The sequence below is a fragment of the Manacus vitellinus genome, unplaced genomic scaffold (genome assembly GCF_001715985.3).
Source record: "Manacus vitellinus isolate BGI_N305 unplaced genomic scaffold, ASM171598v3 scaffold_10_pilon, whole genome shotgun sequence".
Taxonomy (NCBI): domain Eukaryota; kingdom Metazoa; phylum Chordata; class Aves; order Passeriformes; family Pipridae; genus Manacus; species Manacus vitellinus.
In genome coordinates this window covers 1,644,277-1,661,457 of record NW_021938838.1, presented here as the reverse complement: position 1 = coordinate 1,661,457, position 17,181 = coordinate 1,644,277, and the positions used below count along the sequence as shown (strand labels likewise).

The 17,181-nt window shown below is 49.5% G+C and overlaps 1 protein-coding gene across 1 annotated transcript in view; it reads right to left on the bottom strand.

Moving 5' to 3' along the window:
• Window positions 1–2,088: 2,088 nt before the first annotated feature.
• SF3B3 (splicing factor 3b subunit 3) overlaps window positions 2,089–17,181 on the bottom strand; it is a 28,372-nt gene continuing 13,279 nt past the window's right edge. Inside the window, exons 11-25 of the mRNA XM_029964722.1 lie at window positions 16,572–16,723; window positions 16,023–16,178; window positions 15,492–15,647; window positions 14,663–14,806; window positions 13,659–13,781; window positions 12,180–12,334; window positions 10,934–11,108; window positions 10,121–10,326; window positions 9,046–9,202; window positions 7,595–7,720; window positions 6,328–6,540; window positions 5,314–5,412; window positions 4,755–4,898; window positions 3,988–4,092; window positions 2,089–2,969 (exon numbers count right to left, since the gene is read on the bottom strand). Coding sequence (XP_029820582.1) covers window positions 2,829–2,969; window positions 3,988–4,092; window positions 4,755–4,898; window positions 5,314–5,412; window positions 6,328–6,540; window positions 7,595–7,720; window positions 9,046–9,202; window positions 10,121–10,326; window positions 10,934–11,108; window positions 12,180–12,334; window positions 13,659–13,781; window positions 14,663–14,806; window positions 15,492–15,647; window positions 16,023–16,178; window positions 16,572–16,723 — 2,252 coding nt within the window. The 3' untranslated portion in view covers window positions 2,089–2,828. The remainder of the gene's footprint in view (window positions 2,970–3,987; window positions 4,093–4,754; window positions 4,899–5,313; window positions 5,413–6,327; window positions 6,541–7,594; window positions 7,721–9,045; window positions 9,203–10,120; window positions 10,327–10,933; window positions 11,109–12,179; window positions 12,335–13,658; window positions 13,782–14,662; window positions 14,807–15,491; window positions 15,648–16,022; window positions 16,179–16,571; window positions 16,724–17,181) is intronic.

Sequence of the window (17,181 nt, the reverse complement as noted above, 5' to 3'; positions counted from 1 at the left end):
ACTGGACTCTCCTGGCCCAGTGTCTCAGGGTGCTCACTGGGCTGGACACACACGGGTATATTTTGAGGCACTCATAGTGGGAGCAACTCCAGTGCTCCCCAGTATGTGCCTGTGTAAGGGTTGTGCTGCAGCACAGATCTCAGAGGGGCTGGGGCATTCCTGGCTGTCTCCAGGTCAGCAGGACTCTGCTCCCTGTGGCCCAAGCCCACGTTGTCCTCTTAGGATGCTTCAGGGCTGAGCTTCTGCCAGGAGCAGGGGACAGGAGCCATGGGACATTGTCCTCCTGCCCGCCATCCCCAAGAGCCCCCTGGGACAGCCACTGTGTCTGTGCTTGGCGCTGCTGGGCGCCCGAGGGGTCGAGGAGAGAAACCGGCTATCAAAGAGCAGGTCAGTGCTCCCAGGGAAACGCGTGGGAAGGAATGCACTTCTGCCTGTGAGGAGAGCGCGCTGGGATTCCCCTGGCATGGAGTCAGAGCCACTGTCGTGCTCCTGCCAAGCTTCCCCCGGTCCTGACCAGTCCCAGGCACAGCCCTTGCCTCCCTCCCAGGGCCGGGCTGGGGGCACGATGCTCAGCTCCGAGCAGGGAAGGAGCTGGTCCAGCTACTCACGCAGGTGTCCACAGGGATTTTGCCCGCAGCTGCTGCAGTCGTTGGAGGAAGCCATTTAATAGCATTCCCTGCCCACGTAGTCATCAGCTTGGCAGCTGGGATGGGGTGAGGAAGAGAAGGGAAAGTGTGGAACTGCGCAGCACGGGGGTGGTTTGCCCTCCTTGGCTGCACCAGGCTGGAAACCACCGCTGGGTCCAGCCCAAGGCAAACAGCTCCCAGTTCACATCCCCGGGAGCTCTGCTCCCACGCAGTAGGACACAGCACCCTGTGGCTGCAGGAAGAGCCCTTGCTGGGAGAAACCCTCCTTGCCCTAGCTTTGACCCCCCCAGGCAAATGTGGTCTAGGGGCTCAGCCAGCTCCCCCCAGCCCACCGGCTCCTCCTGACTGGGGCTTGGCCCCTCCCAGGCTTTGCCTTGCACTGGAGGCAGGTTATTCACCAAGCCCAGCCAAGGAAACAAACCCTTGGGCTTGAAAGCCCCTTGGGAACAACCCAAGAACCCCCCCCTTTCATTCTCGAGACACCAACACAGCGAATGCCAAGTGGTGCTGGAGCTCTGCTGGAAGCACTCTCTGATCCAGAGCATCATGCCCAGGGGGAGGACAAGGGGACAGGGAACACAGGGAGCACTGGGCAGGCACCCCAAGCCCCTGGCAAGCCAGAAGCTCCCCCTTGCCCCTCCCCTGACACAGCCATCCCCACTGAGGCTGGGGAAGGGAGCACAAAGCCCTTTGCTCCCTGGCAGAGGACGGGTGGGGCTCGGGGTGCCATGTCAGAGCCAAAGGGTGCAGCCCTGGATTAAGCCCCTGCCAACGTAGGCCTGTAAGGACGAGCCAGGGCAGGAGAGGAGAGAGGAGGGTGCAAAGGACAGGGCAGGAGGGCATGTTTACCCTCACCCTGCAGAGCACTCCCACTGCAGAACATGGAGACTGTTCAGAGGGAGCACCAGGACAGGGGCCACCTGCCTCACCAAGCCCAGGTTGGGAGCAGCATCCTTAATGGGATGCCACAGAATCTCAGCTCTACAGACAGACTCTCTGGCAGAAGTAAGCAGGGAACAACCCAACAGAACCAGGAAACACCTTCTGTGTGGGTGCACCCAGGCTGGGAGCCTCGGCAGCTGCCTGCTCAGGTTGCCAGGACAAGGACCTTTCCTGGCAGCCAGCTGCTCCTCTCAAAGCTGCTGCTTCAATGGGCAACACAGGAGCCCTGAGCTTCAGCCATGCCCTGGAAGGGCTGGAGAAACAATTCTTCCCTTCCCTCTTTCCATACCCTGCTTTGTGTGTGTGTCCCAAGGCAGAGCAACTGCTCTGCCTTCAGGACACGCTGCAGGGCAGGGGGCCAGCTCCAGGCAGGGCAGTGAGGGGCTTGCAGGAGTGCAGGGCATGGGGCTGAGGGTGAGCACATTTCTGTATTCCTCCTCCTCCCCTCCTGCTAGGTCAGCGGCAGCTGCTGCGAAGGAGAAGAGCCCCAGCGCCAGGGTAGTGAAAAAACAGGCTTTTATTCTTCATGTGCTGCTCACAGTCACAGCTTGGAGACACTCTCTTGCCAAAGTTATTATGAAACAAATCAAGTCCCAGACTCAGGCCTCGCTCTTCCCCACCCCCAAGAGAGTCAACATTGTACAAAACTCTATTTACAGGGAAAACAGTCAGAAATGGCGAGTCCAAAAAAACCCCCAGCAATTCGAAGAAAACGTTCAAATCAAGTGCGACAGTTACACCCTCCACATAGCCAGGCTTCCCATCAGCTGCTCCCTGGGCTGGTGGAAGCCCAGAGCACTATTAAGAGGAGCCTGGTAATCCTGAATCATGCCACAGCTCTTTCCTTTCCTAAACCACTGGGAAATCACAAATCCCACTTGACACGACAAAGACTCAGCTGGATCTGCCCTACAGGACTTTCTGCAAGACACCCAGGGGCTCCCCCATCCTAAAGGAAGGACAATGAGATGGGACTGAGGGTCAGTCTGCATCCTGCCTTGGGCACTTCCCAAGAGAGAACTGCTCTGGCTGGAAGCTGGAATGTCAGGAGCCTTCACATACGCAGCAGGATGTGTTGGGACACCTAATAGCTGATACTGTATTTACTGACGTCACCTTGCTTTGAAACATAAACCAAGAGGACCAAACCAATATTTGAAAAAGGGAAGAAAACCACACATTCCTCCTCCCAACGGTGCCTGGAAGAACATCCAGAAGAGCCGTGAGCTGCTCTGCCCCTCAGAAAGCGTAGCGGGTGCGGATGTCTTCCAGCTTCTTGGATACCTCAGGTGGGGTCCGGTCCAGCTCCTCAGCCACATTCTTCTGTTTGTTTGGCTCCATGGAGTTGAACTGCTCACACAGGTCCCCATCTATCACATTCTGGAGAGGCAAGGAGGAGAGCACTGAATTGACACCACACAGAGGCACTGAACCCTGCCTAAACGGGGAAAAATGGCCACAAACAGTCTGTTCCCAGAAGCTTCTTAATCCTGTCCTGGAAACAAGACCATGCTTGGTGACCTCATCTGCTGAATAGCAGCAGTTAGCATCACATTAATTACTGGCCAGCTTGAGTAACGAAAGAGAAACCCAAAAAGCCTGGGTGCAGCTGAAGAATCACATAGGGAAAAGGAAGAGGGATCCACCTGGGTCTGAGCCCTGCACTAGGAAAGACGGGGGAAGCTGTGAGTGATGACTGAAAGGCAGCTTCAGTCAGATGGGACACATCTTTGAGGCTGTGCACTTTGCAAGTCAGCCTCAAGCTCCTCAAGAACAAGAACATCCTCTGCACCTGGATAGCTTCAGCTGCTGGGACAGTGTTCTGACTGTCTCTACACACGTTACTGTGGCAGCAGTTACCACACAGTTACTCTGGTTCAGTACTCTGGACCCTCCTGGTCATAGCATTTAGCAGTCAACAGCTTCTAACGGTTCCTCAAAAGCAGAAATATGCAGGAACAGCCGTTTCTAGGGAGATTTCCCTTTCCAATGGTGCTGGAAAAAACATAACCCAAGGCAGCATCCATTTGACCCAGCCACACCTACAGCTACGTAATGCTGCTTCTCCCAGTGGAAAAAGGGGAGATGCTGTGGTGTAGAGAAATGCAGCAGCACCTCCGGGCTCGAGTCTCAGGACCAACTCTCAGGAGGCTCATTACAAGAGTTAAGAAACCAAAACAGCCACAGTTTCAAGGGCTAAGTACTGCTCTCCTTCCAGAGTGATGCTAAAGAGCCAGCATTCTGCCTCAGGCACTACACGAGCCGTGGATGATACTGCCCCAGTCTTCCTCACTGAACAGCAATCATGACTTGCTTCTGCCAGCCTCAAGGCAGCTCTGAGCCCCAGAGCAACTCTCTGCACTCCCAGGACCAGCTGATCCTAAGAGCTCAGGCCTACCTTCACCGGGAAGTAGTAGGAGCGGAAACTGAGATGGTCTCGTCCACAGAGAGGAGGGTGCTCAGACCGTAAGTGCATTTCCACGTGCTGGAAGAAGTCGTGATCCTGGGGAGAATAAGGATTGATCAGAGAGCACATCAGTGCTGTTGGCAAAGCAAGACAACACCCATCAGGCAGCTGCTCCTGCACCGGCTGAAAGCTGCCATCACACTCCTAGTTGGGGTTGGACTACATAGTCTTTAAATGTCCCTTCCAACCACCAGTCTGTGGTTCTGTGGCACCAGGCTCTGCCAGAGCAGCCCTGCACGTGGCAGCCAAGGTCACAGCTACTCCCTCACCACTTCCCCACAGAGAGCACCCACAGCAGAGCTAAGCAATCACCCTGTCCAGGAGTTGAGGCACAGAGCAGCTGTGCAGCTCAGAGCTGCAGCTCCAAGAGGGAATATTTTAGCATCCGCTGCTCCAAGAGGCCACAGAGAGGGGTGCCTGATCAATAGTCTACAGGCTACACAAAGTATGTCAAGGCCAAAGGACTCCTCCTCAGACACTGAACCACCCAAGAGCTTCTCGGGAGCACAAACAGATTTAGAACAGCAATGCAACAAGGAAAGCTCTCAAGTCCTCACAGAACCAGTGCAGAAGGAGAAGTCAGCAAGCTCCTGCTCTTCCCCTTTGCATCTCAATCACACAGGATACAGCACATTTAATATACTGGCTGGGCATGAGCACACAAAAAGGCAGCAACATTGCACCCTGGGCTTACTTACCTCATGGGAAGTGAAAGGGACCAAGATTCCTATGCCCCCCGACAAGGTGGTGTAGACAAGAGATTCAGAGCCTCCTGGGATCAGCGTGGTCTTCTGCAAGGAAAGCACCGTCTCTCCCACGTGATAATTCATAATCACTTCAGCCTGAAAGGCAACCACAGAAGCAGGTTTTTTCTTTAGCTTACACAAAAGCATCAAAAGGCTTGAGAGAGGAAAGCAGAATAAATTTGGCCACCTGCTAGTTCAGAAATGCCTTTCTAGAGAGGAAGTGCCTTCCACCTGTGACCAGATGGCAAAACTCAGCTGGACAAACGGATGCAAGTAATGAGGGAAAGCAGCATAAGAAAGTGAGCTGCTTCCAAACACCACCAGGCTTCGCCTGTGATTTCAGAAACTGAATCTGACTTCCAGCAACAGTGAAAACAAATCACCCACAGCACAGTAGATAGAGTAGGAGCAGAACTGCCAATATATTTCCTGGTCAACACTGCAGAGGCCTTCACAGAAAAGTAGCGAATTCTTTTCCCAGAACAACCACGTGCTTTCCATGAAGTATTACCTTCTGTGATGCTCCATTAAGAAGCCCTCTGTCCCAGAGAGCTTTGTTGCCTGTGGGATCCTCATCTACCTCATCATTGGTGTTGGGAGGCAATCTCACCTGCATTGAGAAACAAGAAAACAATCAACAAGCTGCAGAGAAGCAGCACATTATCTCTGGAGAATTCTAGTGCTCTCTAAAAGGCTGCTTTTGTGGACTCTGTAAGAATCACTTTCCATTTACAGCAAAATCATCCACTTGTCCCTCCAACATAGCCTTTAAATGACAACTGCGTTGTCAAGACCGATGGCCCATCGCTCAAAACCCTGGGCAGGACCCCATGACCAGCATCTGCCTGGCCTGGCACTTGCAGATCAGTCTGGGAGGTATGGTCAAACTGATCTGAAGGTGGTTCCCACTAAGGAAACAGTTTGATGGATGTGGGGCAGGAAAACTGAAGAGGACTGATTTGTGTGTGTTGGCCAAATCCTGCAGGCGCAGCATCTGACACTTGCTGAACTCTGCACTCCAAAGCACCCGAGCACGCTTCAGAAAGAGATCAAAGCTCTGCCAGAAAGACCATCCATTCTTTCCTCCTCCTCTGCTGAAATCCAGCCAAGTGGGGAAGTGTCAGCACTGACAGAGCCAACTTTGGAGAGGAAGCTGACAGAGAAAGCTAAATGGGAGCGATGAGGTTTAGTCAGAAAAAGTAAGAGTGATAACCTTGACTCAAGTTCTCATGGGCCCTTTTCACAGTCACAATTCACTGCAAGTTTTGAGGCAATTTCAACACAAAACATTAGAGACTTCAGAAATATGTTTATGCTTTGCTAATGCTTCAACTTGTTTGCTTCATTTAACAAACTGACAAACTGCAGCCCACTATGACGACAGCCAGTCACTCCATAAAAACAAGTCAATGGTACAGGGCGTTGTCTCCAGCTAAGGACAGATTCTCATTCTTTTAAGATAAATCATGGATGTTCTAAGGAAAAATGCTTCCAAAAAGCCCCTACTTCTCCGAGGCACACTCACCACGCAGATGTTACCAAACTTGTCTGCTCCAGCCACAGTGTCATAATCCAGGAGAGTCGCTGTGGTGACCCACCGGGGATAAGTGTCATCAGCAAAGATGATGAGCTGGTTCTCGTTCCTTTTGTAACGCACCCAGATGAAACTCTCCTGAACATCTGAAACAATCACCCTGTGCCCAATGGTTTGGATCCCACAGATGTAGTTGGCAATATGCTTTTGAGAGAGAAAGGACAAAACCCGAGTGCTTCAAACAGGGGAGCAAAATCCATCAAAACTCTGCCCTACTCCAAGTGAAACGTGATTTCCCTTTGTGAACTACATCTCATTCCCCATCATTCCCTCCAGAATTACCTTTCACTTCTGCCATACTACAGCCCCACTCTAAATACACCATCAACACAGTGCAACCTAACAGGCATCACATGGCATTCACAGCCTGCTCCCTGTGAGTAATGTCCAGAGAACAAGCTCTGCTGGTGAGCCTATGACTGGAGATGCCAGGGCACCCCTGCAAGCAGGGATTGCTTCTGTGTCCCCTCACTACGTGCTCACGGAAGGCCTGAGCAGAAAAGCTTCAATTTCTCATGTGAGTCATGTTTTAGGGAAAAAAAAACCCAAACAAAACCACACGACACAAAAAAACGTTCCCCTACAAGTTCCCAGTCTGCCTGTGAGCTTGTTGGAGTTCCTTTGTGCACTAATGAGCTACTGGCACAGGTTCTGCAGTTTGCACGAGAGAGGGAAGAACAGGCAATTAAGAGTTAGAAAACCACACTGCAACTTTTTTTCCTCAAATACCATAGATGTTCAGCAAGCAAGACCATCTACTTGAAGGAGAAAACCCCCTTTTCAACACTCTGGGGATCTGACGAGGTGCTCTTATGCACCCTCCAACTTCTGTCCCCCACCTGTTGATCCCCCAGTCTAAGGAAACATTTCCAGCAATTGTTTTGTATCTGGGTAAGACCTCTCACATTTGCAGCAGGTGGCCAATTTACAGTCTGTATAGGCTCCTGCACACAGTTGGACAAAAAGGAACCTGCAACACTACTGCCTGAATGGTGATGAGAAAATTACGTGTGCATGGGGTGCAGAGGGGCAGCACAACAGCCCAGTCCACTCCAGCCCAGCACTACTCCAGACATATGCACCCAGCATGGCACAGACACACTTGGGCTGGAGTAGCAGCTAAACCCCTTGTTTTGCTCCTGCTGCAAAGCATCACTCATTCCAAATGCCATCTCTGGACAGGAAGAGAAGCCAGTACCTTATTCTCACATTTCCGAAGCAGTTTCTTCTTGCCGAGGTCATACACACGCAAGAGCTTTCCAACTCCAATTAAGACTCGGCCTTGGAACGGAGCAATGGCTGCAGGAACCTCCTCCACAGGGGTCTAGGGAGGGAAGTCAAAGACTGTGAGACCCTCATTAACAGAGCTAACTTTACATCAAGCTTCAGGATAGATTCAGCTAATGGTATGGCTGAAGCTCACTAGCCTGTACTAAGGCTTTTAATGCAAAAGGCTGATCACATTCTGCAGGAGGGGCAAGAGGTCAGTCCTCTGCAGCCTCTCAACAGCTGCCACAGGAGCAGCTAACAGAGCCCTGGGTACTCACAGACAGCACACTGCTGGCACTGCACCTTAACTGAAGTGAAGGACTGCTCTAAGAACCCCACACGGGGCAGGGAGCAAAAGAAGATGAGGATCTTGTTGCCTCAATTCTTAGTTTTGATTTATATCCAGTAAAAAGTCTTTAGATTTTGCCTAAATCCACCCAGACTGTTTTTAAACAAAGGCATAAATCTAGTTCAGCCATCTGCCACAGACACCCTGATGCTGCCATCAAAGAAATTGTTACATCTGAACAACTACAGTGTGCCCACAACACCAGTAACCCAGACAGGGCTGAAAAATCTCCACTAGTCAATCCAAAAGGATCAGCCACAGCAGAGAAGGAAGAGAACTTCCAGTTACAGAATTCATAGTTTGGCAGCACTGGCTAAGAGAAGTTTATTTCACAACATCAGCTCTGTCAGTGGCACCAGAGAAGGCCCTGGTCCTGGACAGAACCCACACACTGCATCAGTAGAAAATTAATAAGCCACAACATTCCTTTCCATGTGTTCATCTGCTCAAATCTCAGCCATGCTGGAAGCACGTGGGAAGGAGAACAGTATTTTTTCTGCTGAAACCCTCGCTAAAGCCCCCCCGAGACCTGTCAAGCAAGTTGGTCACTAATCATTTCTACACACAACCAAACTGCTTCCAAGGAAAGATGACAGCTCGCACCAGCTTCATGTGGTCAGCCAAGGACTGACAGTCTTAGCACCAGGGCTCGAGTGACCCAAGTATGAATTTCCTCTGTAAACAAGTGCTCAAGCAGCTCTCTGAGCTCATATTTCAAAAAGCAAACAGAGTTGTTTCCCTCTTCTCCCTAACAGGGGCATGAAAAACACTGCTCCTCTCCCATTTACCCAGTTAGATGGGTAAAAGACTGGGACTTGGAGATCTGTGTTCAATCCTCAGCTCTGCAAAAGATGTACCAAATGATTTTGTAGGAGGCAGTTTATTTTTTCCCAGGCTGCTTCCAGTGTGCAACATCAGCACAGCGATCTTGCCCAGGATTCACCAAATACTGCAATATTTTACTACAGCATTCAGTCAAGGAACAGCTACCCCAACAGCCTCACTGGAAACGAGCCCATCATCCCCCTCACCTTGTGCAGAAACTCCAGCTTCTCACCACTGTTCACCAGCTTGTACGTGTAGACAAACCCCCCAGCAACTGAGCGTGGGTTCAGGATCAGGTCCTTGGCGACTCCCACCAGCACGTACCACTCATCCCCAGTGTTGGAGAACCGGCAAACAGCCACACTGGGAACGACAGGACACACCAGGAGATCAGTGTGACCGCGACACTCGCACTGCACACCCGGACTGCACCCCCTGAGAGCACGACCTGCGCCTGGCCCAGCAGACACTCCAGAGCCCAGCCTTTCAGCACTGACATTTCCTTTTCAGAGGTCATTTCTCCTCCTTGTAGGAACGTTTAATGCAGATCCCTTCATTCTCCCACACTCTATGTGTTTCAGCTGTCACATATGCCCAAAGCGTTTTATGTTTTCACAGTGCCCAAGATGTTGCTTTCACAGGCTGGACACTGCCTAGTGATGTGCAGAACTCCACTAGAAGCTGTTTTTCAAAGGCTGCTCCAATCTGGACATGTGCATATAACTTTCCTTATCTTCCAGTGTTATTTCCTGCCTAGTACACAGCTCAGCCAGGTTGGAAATCCTGGACAAAACAGGACAGTCAGCCTTTTGGAGTAGCATGACCTAACTCCACCTGCTGAAGCACTTGCTATTTTTTGTGGTTATTGTGTTGGTTTTCCCCTGCAGTCCTCTAACACTTCCTTTCCATTTAATCTATCCTCAGTTTATCTGGATGAGAATGGGAAGTGAGAGATAAGAGCACATTCCCTTATTCCCTGCTCTCTTATCTGTCATTTTCATCCCTGTGTTGTTCTTCAAGCACTGGGGTCCAGCAATGACCCAGTGCTTTTGGAACATGACCAGCTCTTAATGCCACATACAGACAAGATCAGGGTGGGAAGGGAAGGAAAGGCAAGACAAAAGCTTTAACCATTTGGCTATCACTTCTGGAATTTCAAGCCAGTCTCTCAATAACATGCTGCATCTGGATTTCAGCTCAGTAACAGCTAAGCAAAAGGAAGAAAACATGTAAGACTCATCATAAGCAGAGATTCTTGCTGCATCCAGCAATGCTTCTTACCTGAAGGCAGCTTCGTTCTGCTCTAGCTGGACCAGATCTAATGTGTTTCCCTGGATGGGGTTCATCACCCTGATAACAGAGGCCCACTGTCCATTCCCTGCCTTGGGAGCACCGAAGATGGACTCGGGGAGATTCTCGTTCAGAAAGGCTGCAGCCATCTCTGCAGCCAGCTCCCTCTCATCCTCACCTGCAGCCTCCACCATTTCCTACGGCACATCAAAGGACAGGAGAAGAGAACAGCTCAGTGATTTCCTTTCCCAGCATGCTCTGTTAGAACACAGCCTCCCTGTTTCCCCTAAGCCCAGGTAGTCCAGGGCAAGGTACTGCCTGTGAAGACATAAAAGCCTTTAAGTCCCAAAGCTTCCACCCACCCTGAGCTTATTCCCCAGGGGGCCTCTGCAGCTCAGAGCACAGCAGTGTCAGCTCTGCCCTGCCCAAGGGGCAGTTGCCTGGGGAGCTGTTTCTCCACATCAACAACTCTGGAAACAACACTGAGAAGAAAATAAACAACCCACTGAAAGGCAAACATCCTCAACCAGTCACAGAAATCCCAGAGAACAGTGTTACACAAGCATAACTATCCTCCACTATGTGGTTCTTACAGCCTGCCCTACCAACATGCAAAGGAAGGAGCACTGGGAAGTGGTGTATTCTGCTGAAATTTGTGTTTTGAGGCAGATCTCCACTCCCTTCAGCCCCTGCATTAACACAGGGCACAAAACCTTTGTGGGCATTGGCAGCTGGGAAGTACTTCCAGCTGCAGAAGTCTCCTCCAGGGAACAGATGCACGTACCTGTCCCCCACCCCACTTACCTCAGCCATTTGCTGCTTCCTCTGTGCCTTGGTGGCCTCAGTGTAAGCATTGTGGTCTGTCTCAATGATGATCAGGTTGTTGCTCTCTGGGTGAATGACAAATTTTCGGGGTGTGTACTGCAACGGGAAGGCAACCTGGTTGAAGACTGCTCCCAGCTTCTCCAGGGCCAAAATCCTGGGGGACAAAGATGCGACACGTGTTGAACAGGGTCTAAAAACAGCTGTCCAAGAGAACAAATGTGGAGCTGAGCTTTTTGCTACTGCTGGAGAGGAGCAGCAGCTTTTTCAGGCCACACAGCAACCAGCAAAACTTAGCACCCTAAGTGGGAGCCCACGCTGTGGGACAGGTGTGTGCTGCAGCACGAGGTCCTTGACTTGAGGGCTCTCACTGTCCCAGGGTGTGTTCTGAATGGTGCTGAATCAAGTCTATCCCAAGAGGAACAAAGAGCACATGGAAGAAGGAAAGTGCACGCCTGGGGAACACATCTTCTGAATCTAAATGTGACACTGACTTTGACACGTAATCAAATGCTCCTCAGAGGCACTTTAGTTAAAAGAGCACGAAAAATCCAATGCCAGCTCTTTCTTCCTGTGACTTGCCAGCTGAAATGCCAGTTCTTCTGGCATTTGGTGTCTAAAAACCACAAGTCTCTCCAGAAAGAATGACTCCTTTAAAAAGCAATGAATGCTGTAATATTTCAATGAGGACAGATATGAAAAAAGTGCCTGTTCAAGTGCATACAGCAGAGTTCCTGAATTTGTGGTCCATTATTTTCATTTATCTGTTTAGTATCTCAGCTGAACTTTTTAAAAGCAACAAATACATCCCTGTCATGCCTCTGGTTTCTTAAATCACGTGGTTTATTTTCTTCAAAGCAGCCAATTCAGATCACAAACCACAAGATCCTAATACACAATAGGTTCACATTTATTAAAAGCTTCCCTCTCTCTAAGGATCAGAGAATTTTGGGATAATTTGAATTCCACTTGTTATTTAAAAAAGCTAGAAAACACAAAACTGAGAAGCATGGCCTATTTCTTTTTTGACAGCACAACTATCCTTGTATTGTCTGTTTTCTGAAACCCATTCAAGTGTTTCTATCAAATCATTATCAATAAAAAACTAATAACTAAGGTCTTTCCAAGGTTAAATTAAGTCACTTTAGCTCTTCCTTTTGAACGTCTGGTGGGATTCACGACGGCTCCGCCTGCCCAGAACTGTTTGTGTTTCCCCATCAGTGCTTACCTCAGTGTGTTTGTGGAGATGGCCACGATGCCCTCTGGGCACTGCTCGGAAGCAAAGCCAGATGCAAACTCCAGTGTCTCGTAGGACAGGGGAGTCAGGTGGAAGCGTGACTGGTAGGAATAACTCAGCCAGGAGCGGCTGGACATGGCCAGCACCTGGGAAAGAAAGCAGCACATGTATTAGCTCTGGGGATGGAGGCAAGCTCACTCCACACAGTACAAATGGATGCACAGTGCCCAACTCTTACCCACTACAACAACTGAGCTCTGGTGGGTGGGCCCCACCCAGCTTGGACCATACCTGCAGAGACACTGCCCGCTTTCATGGGACAGTTTTATCTAGACATTGCATATGGCATAAAGAGGAATTTTAAAGCACTATCAAGACAAGAAATACTCAAACTGAGGTGCAATAACACTACTTATCTGTAAAAGCCAAGATCAACAATACTGTCATATTTCTTTTTTTTTTTAAACAACAGCCTGTTCTAGCAGGAACAGGTCTTTTAAAATAAGTATTTACTGCTCCGTCACAATTCAAATGCTGCAGCAGTCTTAATGAAATTTACTTAAAATAATCAGAAGCCTATTTTCAATCAAATTAAGGGAAACGAAGCAGGTGGACTTCTAAACTCTTCAGCTTTGACTAAATCAATTCCAGTGCTACCTTACTTTCTGCATGAGTGACAACAGCTGGTCTCAAAGTAGAAAAGCACTCTCTGCTAGAGCTGCAAAGCTCCTCATCTCCAAGTTACAGCTGGCAGAAGCAAGTTGAAGAATTTCACCCAGTGTACCTTGACACTACAGCAGAGGTTAAATTCCCAGATCTGGCCCCCTACGCTGACCAGCAATATTTCTCAACTCTGAAGGTGTCATCCAAAAATGAGTCAAGCAGGGGGTGGCTGATTTCCCCAGTGCCACATCAGAAAGGCTGGAAATGGCACTTCTGATGAAACACATTCTTCCTTCTATGCCAAATCATGCAAATATTTTCCTTGAACTTTGCATGGCAGCTGTCCAGCCCCTGGTTGAACCATTTCCAACATGCAAGGAGACAACCATCCACTGCATCAAGCATTCAAGGGTACGACTTCTGCACAGGGCTCTCTCTGCCTCTCTGTGCTCTAAGGAAGGCAAGATGAGGTCTTCCAGTGTCTTTAAGCCCAAGAACATGCTCAAAGCTCTCCAAACATGCTGTAAACACAGCCTATGGGTCAAAAGAGCCCTACTTTAAAGAAGGTAGGGCAGCACTACACATTACTGAGTAGTAAGGGGAATACCAACAAGAACAAGACTGTCTGTGAGAGAGCAAGCTGCGAGCCAGGCGGCTCCATAATGAAGTCATTCTACTTCCCACCCTTACCCAGAGGGTCCTGCTGTGTTGCAAGGATGCTTCCCCACCCTGCCCACCCCACAAGGAAACCCAGGACGCGGTGCTGGGGACTGGACCTGCACCCATGCAGGAGCTCTCCTCACTCACCGCCTCCTGGCCTTGCATTCGGACGCGGAACAGTTTGACGGGCCGGGAGCCGAGGTAGCGGGTCCTGGTGTCGGAGAGATCGCCGGTGACGGGATCCAGGACGGTCCGCAGCAGCACCCCGTTCTGGGCATCAAACCAGAGAGTCAGATCGAGATGCAGGTAAGAAATAACTAACTACAGCCATAACTCAAAACAGAGAGGCAGTTTCTGAGGAATTAGGTGTTTGTTTTCCTAGCTGACAGCACACGCTCTAAGTTGGCTCTTAATATTAAAAAAAGCACAGCCCTACAGGGCGGAAAGGAATCGCTGTAAAACAAACACACACACACCCCCTCCCCCCCTCAAAATAAAAAACAGACCAAGGACTTCAGTATATCACATAAGCCATTAAAACCTGAGGGCCAATTCCAGATCCCAATCCCTCCTGGTACAAAGGATCTACCCAAAAACTTAATGCTACTTAAAACCAGCTTGCATTCTGACACAAAGCTTGAGGCATGCGACAGAACCTGGACTGTGCTGATTATTTTTACCACATGTCAAATTGTCAAAACAACATTTTTTGGTCAAAGATCACAGAGTCAGTACTGGATGTAACAAAAAACTGTGTAACAGCAGAGTTATTAGAGCAGAGCCTCTGCTTGTGGGCAGTTACTTCTTTGATACTCTGCCCTACAGGCAGTTTCTAAAGAGCTGCTCAACATTTCACCCAAAAGTAGTTCTTAAAACATGCCCTCTTCCTTGAAGGGGAAAAGCACAGTTCATCCTACATGAAATCTGGGACAATATACTGTCTTTTAACTAGTCTTGAGTCTAGGAATGTATAGGGAAACTTGCACCTCTACTCTGTCACTCAGTGAATGCCTCGCTCACAGCCGTTAAGCAAAGAGGGAACAGCCAGGCTTTGTGCTGTGCCACACGATGACAAGGCTATTTTAACAATCCACCTTCCCAGCGAAAACTCCCCAAGACACGCCTGTCAGAACGAGGCAGGCACCTCTCACCTGCAGGCCAATGTTCAGGTACAGAAAGCCAATGGAGCCCCTCTCCCCCAGCTCGTCCTGCTTCTCCGTGCCACCCATCTCCACGATGCAGAGCGACTCGGGCTGCGCGGGCAGCGCCTGCATGCTCAGCGGCTGCAGGCAGTCCTGGGGGAGACAGGAGAGAGGGACCAGTCAGCAAGGCCTGGCATGGTACAAAAGGATTCAAACTCCACCTAAGGAGCTTCAAGATACCCTTTAAAATCTCCAGAAAGAAGTACCCAGCACAGAAAAAAGTCACGATAGATGCTGGCTCTGTGGATTTTGTCAAGCAGGAGCAGTAGCAGCCTGGGCTTTGGAGAAGATAAACTGGATCCTTCCAAACTGTTCTAGCACAGTTTGTAGCTATCAGAATGGAGTGACCTGAGCAAAATTTAGGTTACTGCAGCCATCCTCTGAACACTCATCTGCTGCAGGTAGAAGAATGGTAAGGCCGGTTTGCTGTTGACCTGCTTGCAGAGTGAATCTGCTTTTAGTACAGGTGCAAACAGGGAGATGTGGGGGGAACCCCAACAAAAAGCCCCAGCCAGAAGAGAAAGAAGAAAATGCTTTTGTGACTCATCACGTGAACCCTCCAGGCATGGATGACTCTACATAAAACAAGGTAATCTGTTTCAAGGAAGGACCAAGGGCCATGTTTCCTCCCAGCCAGCAGAGAAAAGCCATGCAAGCTATCCATTCCTGGTCATCCACCTGAATACAAAGAGACAGTATGGATGGACATAGCCCACCTCTGGAGTACCCTTCTGAATATTTCAAGCCAACAGAAGGCAGAAACAGCACAGCTACTCACCGAAGGGTCAAGGGAAATAATTCTGACAGTGTTGTCCACCAACCCAACAGCAAGGAACCGGGAGCGCTGCTCCCCAGGGGGAACGTTGGCCAGACTCATGCAAACGACGTCAGCCGACATCTCCTTTCTCTCCGTGTACTCATTCAGCTGCCCTGACTGAGAAAGAAACAGATGACTTATTAATGAGACATTTTGTTTTTAATATGACGCTTTGGATTTGTTATATAAACAATAAAGCAATTTTTAAACTATTTCTTTCCAGTCTGATTTCAGCTACGATTGGAAGAACCGGAAGAGCAAGAGTGCAAGTACACAACTTTCAGCCTCAGTTATGAACTTCAGAGACTTTAGCCAGACACTAAATAATCTCAGAAAGACACAGTCTAGATATGCAGGACTTTGATCTATCCATCCTAGAAGGATGCTTCACTACTGAATCCTTTTCTGCAGGTCTGATCAGGGATCCATGTCTGGCATGCCCCATACTCTGCCTCACTCTTCCAAACTCATTCACAACATTAACACACATACCGGGTCCATCTCAAAGTAAACCAGTTCTCCTCCAGTCAGTGCTATCACTACTTGTCTCTGGTTCACAGCACATTTCACAATGGTTTTCTTCCCTGGTGTCTTCCATTCATTTACTCTCTTATCTGCTCGGATGTGCCGGATGCCATCTGGATAAACCTGCAGGAAAAACGGTCACATCAATTCTGCATCTACCATCCCTTCACAATTCCCATTTCACTGGTGGTTCTGACTCTGCAAAAGCCAAAGGCAAGCACTGCTCCTGGCAGCAGTGATCCATCAGCTATTTACCAGGCTGAACCAGCAGAAAGCCACTCGCCAGCTGGAAGCATTGCATCTTTCAACCACAGCAAGGAACTACTGAAGGAGATTAGGAACATCTTCAGCTGGTCCACTTTCACTTAGACATAAAAAGGGAAAGGCTGAATAAGCATCATTCTCTGCCAATCCACACCTTTAGACAAAAGGTTGCACTGTTGTGGAAACCACGTCCGTGCAGCAAGCAGAGAGTGGCAGGCATAAGTAGGCGTGTCAGAAGCAGCTTTCCATTACCTGTACCAAAGCATCATCACCAAGAAGAGAGCAGGACAAGGTGGGTGTAGTACCCAGGAATCCAGAGTCAGTCACTTCTTCTACAGTCTCTCCGATAGAGAGCACCAGCGTGGCATTTACGAAGGACACGATGATGTAGGCATCAAATTCATCTGGTCAAGGGAGACAGGGAAAAAAGGGTGCTGATTAAGTAAATGCAAGGCTTCCCAACACAATCAGCAGCCTGACACATGTCTAGCAGTTACTCTTCAGCAGAATTGCTGTGATAATTACAGCTGCTGACAGTATTGCACGAGTTCGCTCTAGGACATGCTGTCCGAAAGCCAGCCACTGCTGGACTCCAAACAATGCAAGATCAAGCCAGGGGTCAAACCACGATCCAGATCCAGAGTCAATTCACAATACTCTGGGTTCTGGCAAGCAAGATTCCTGCCTACTTTTTTCAAAGACCGCACGAAGTCTAGAAGCCTTTAAGACACTTGTCCCACCTCACACAAGGAGCCGAATCCGGATTCAACACTCAGTGAAGTCAAAGGGAATAGTCTACTCCAAAAATCTGAACATATGGAACCCACCTGCAGAAACCACACCACGGATGCTGTACACAAGA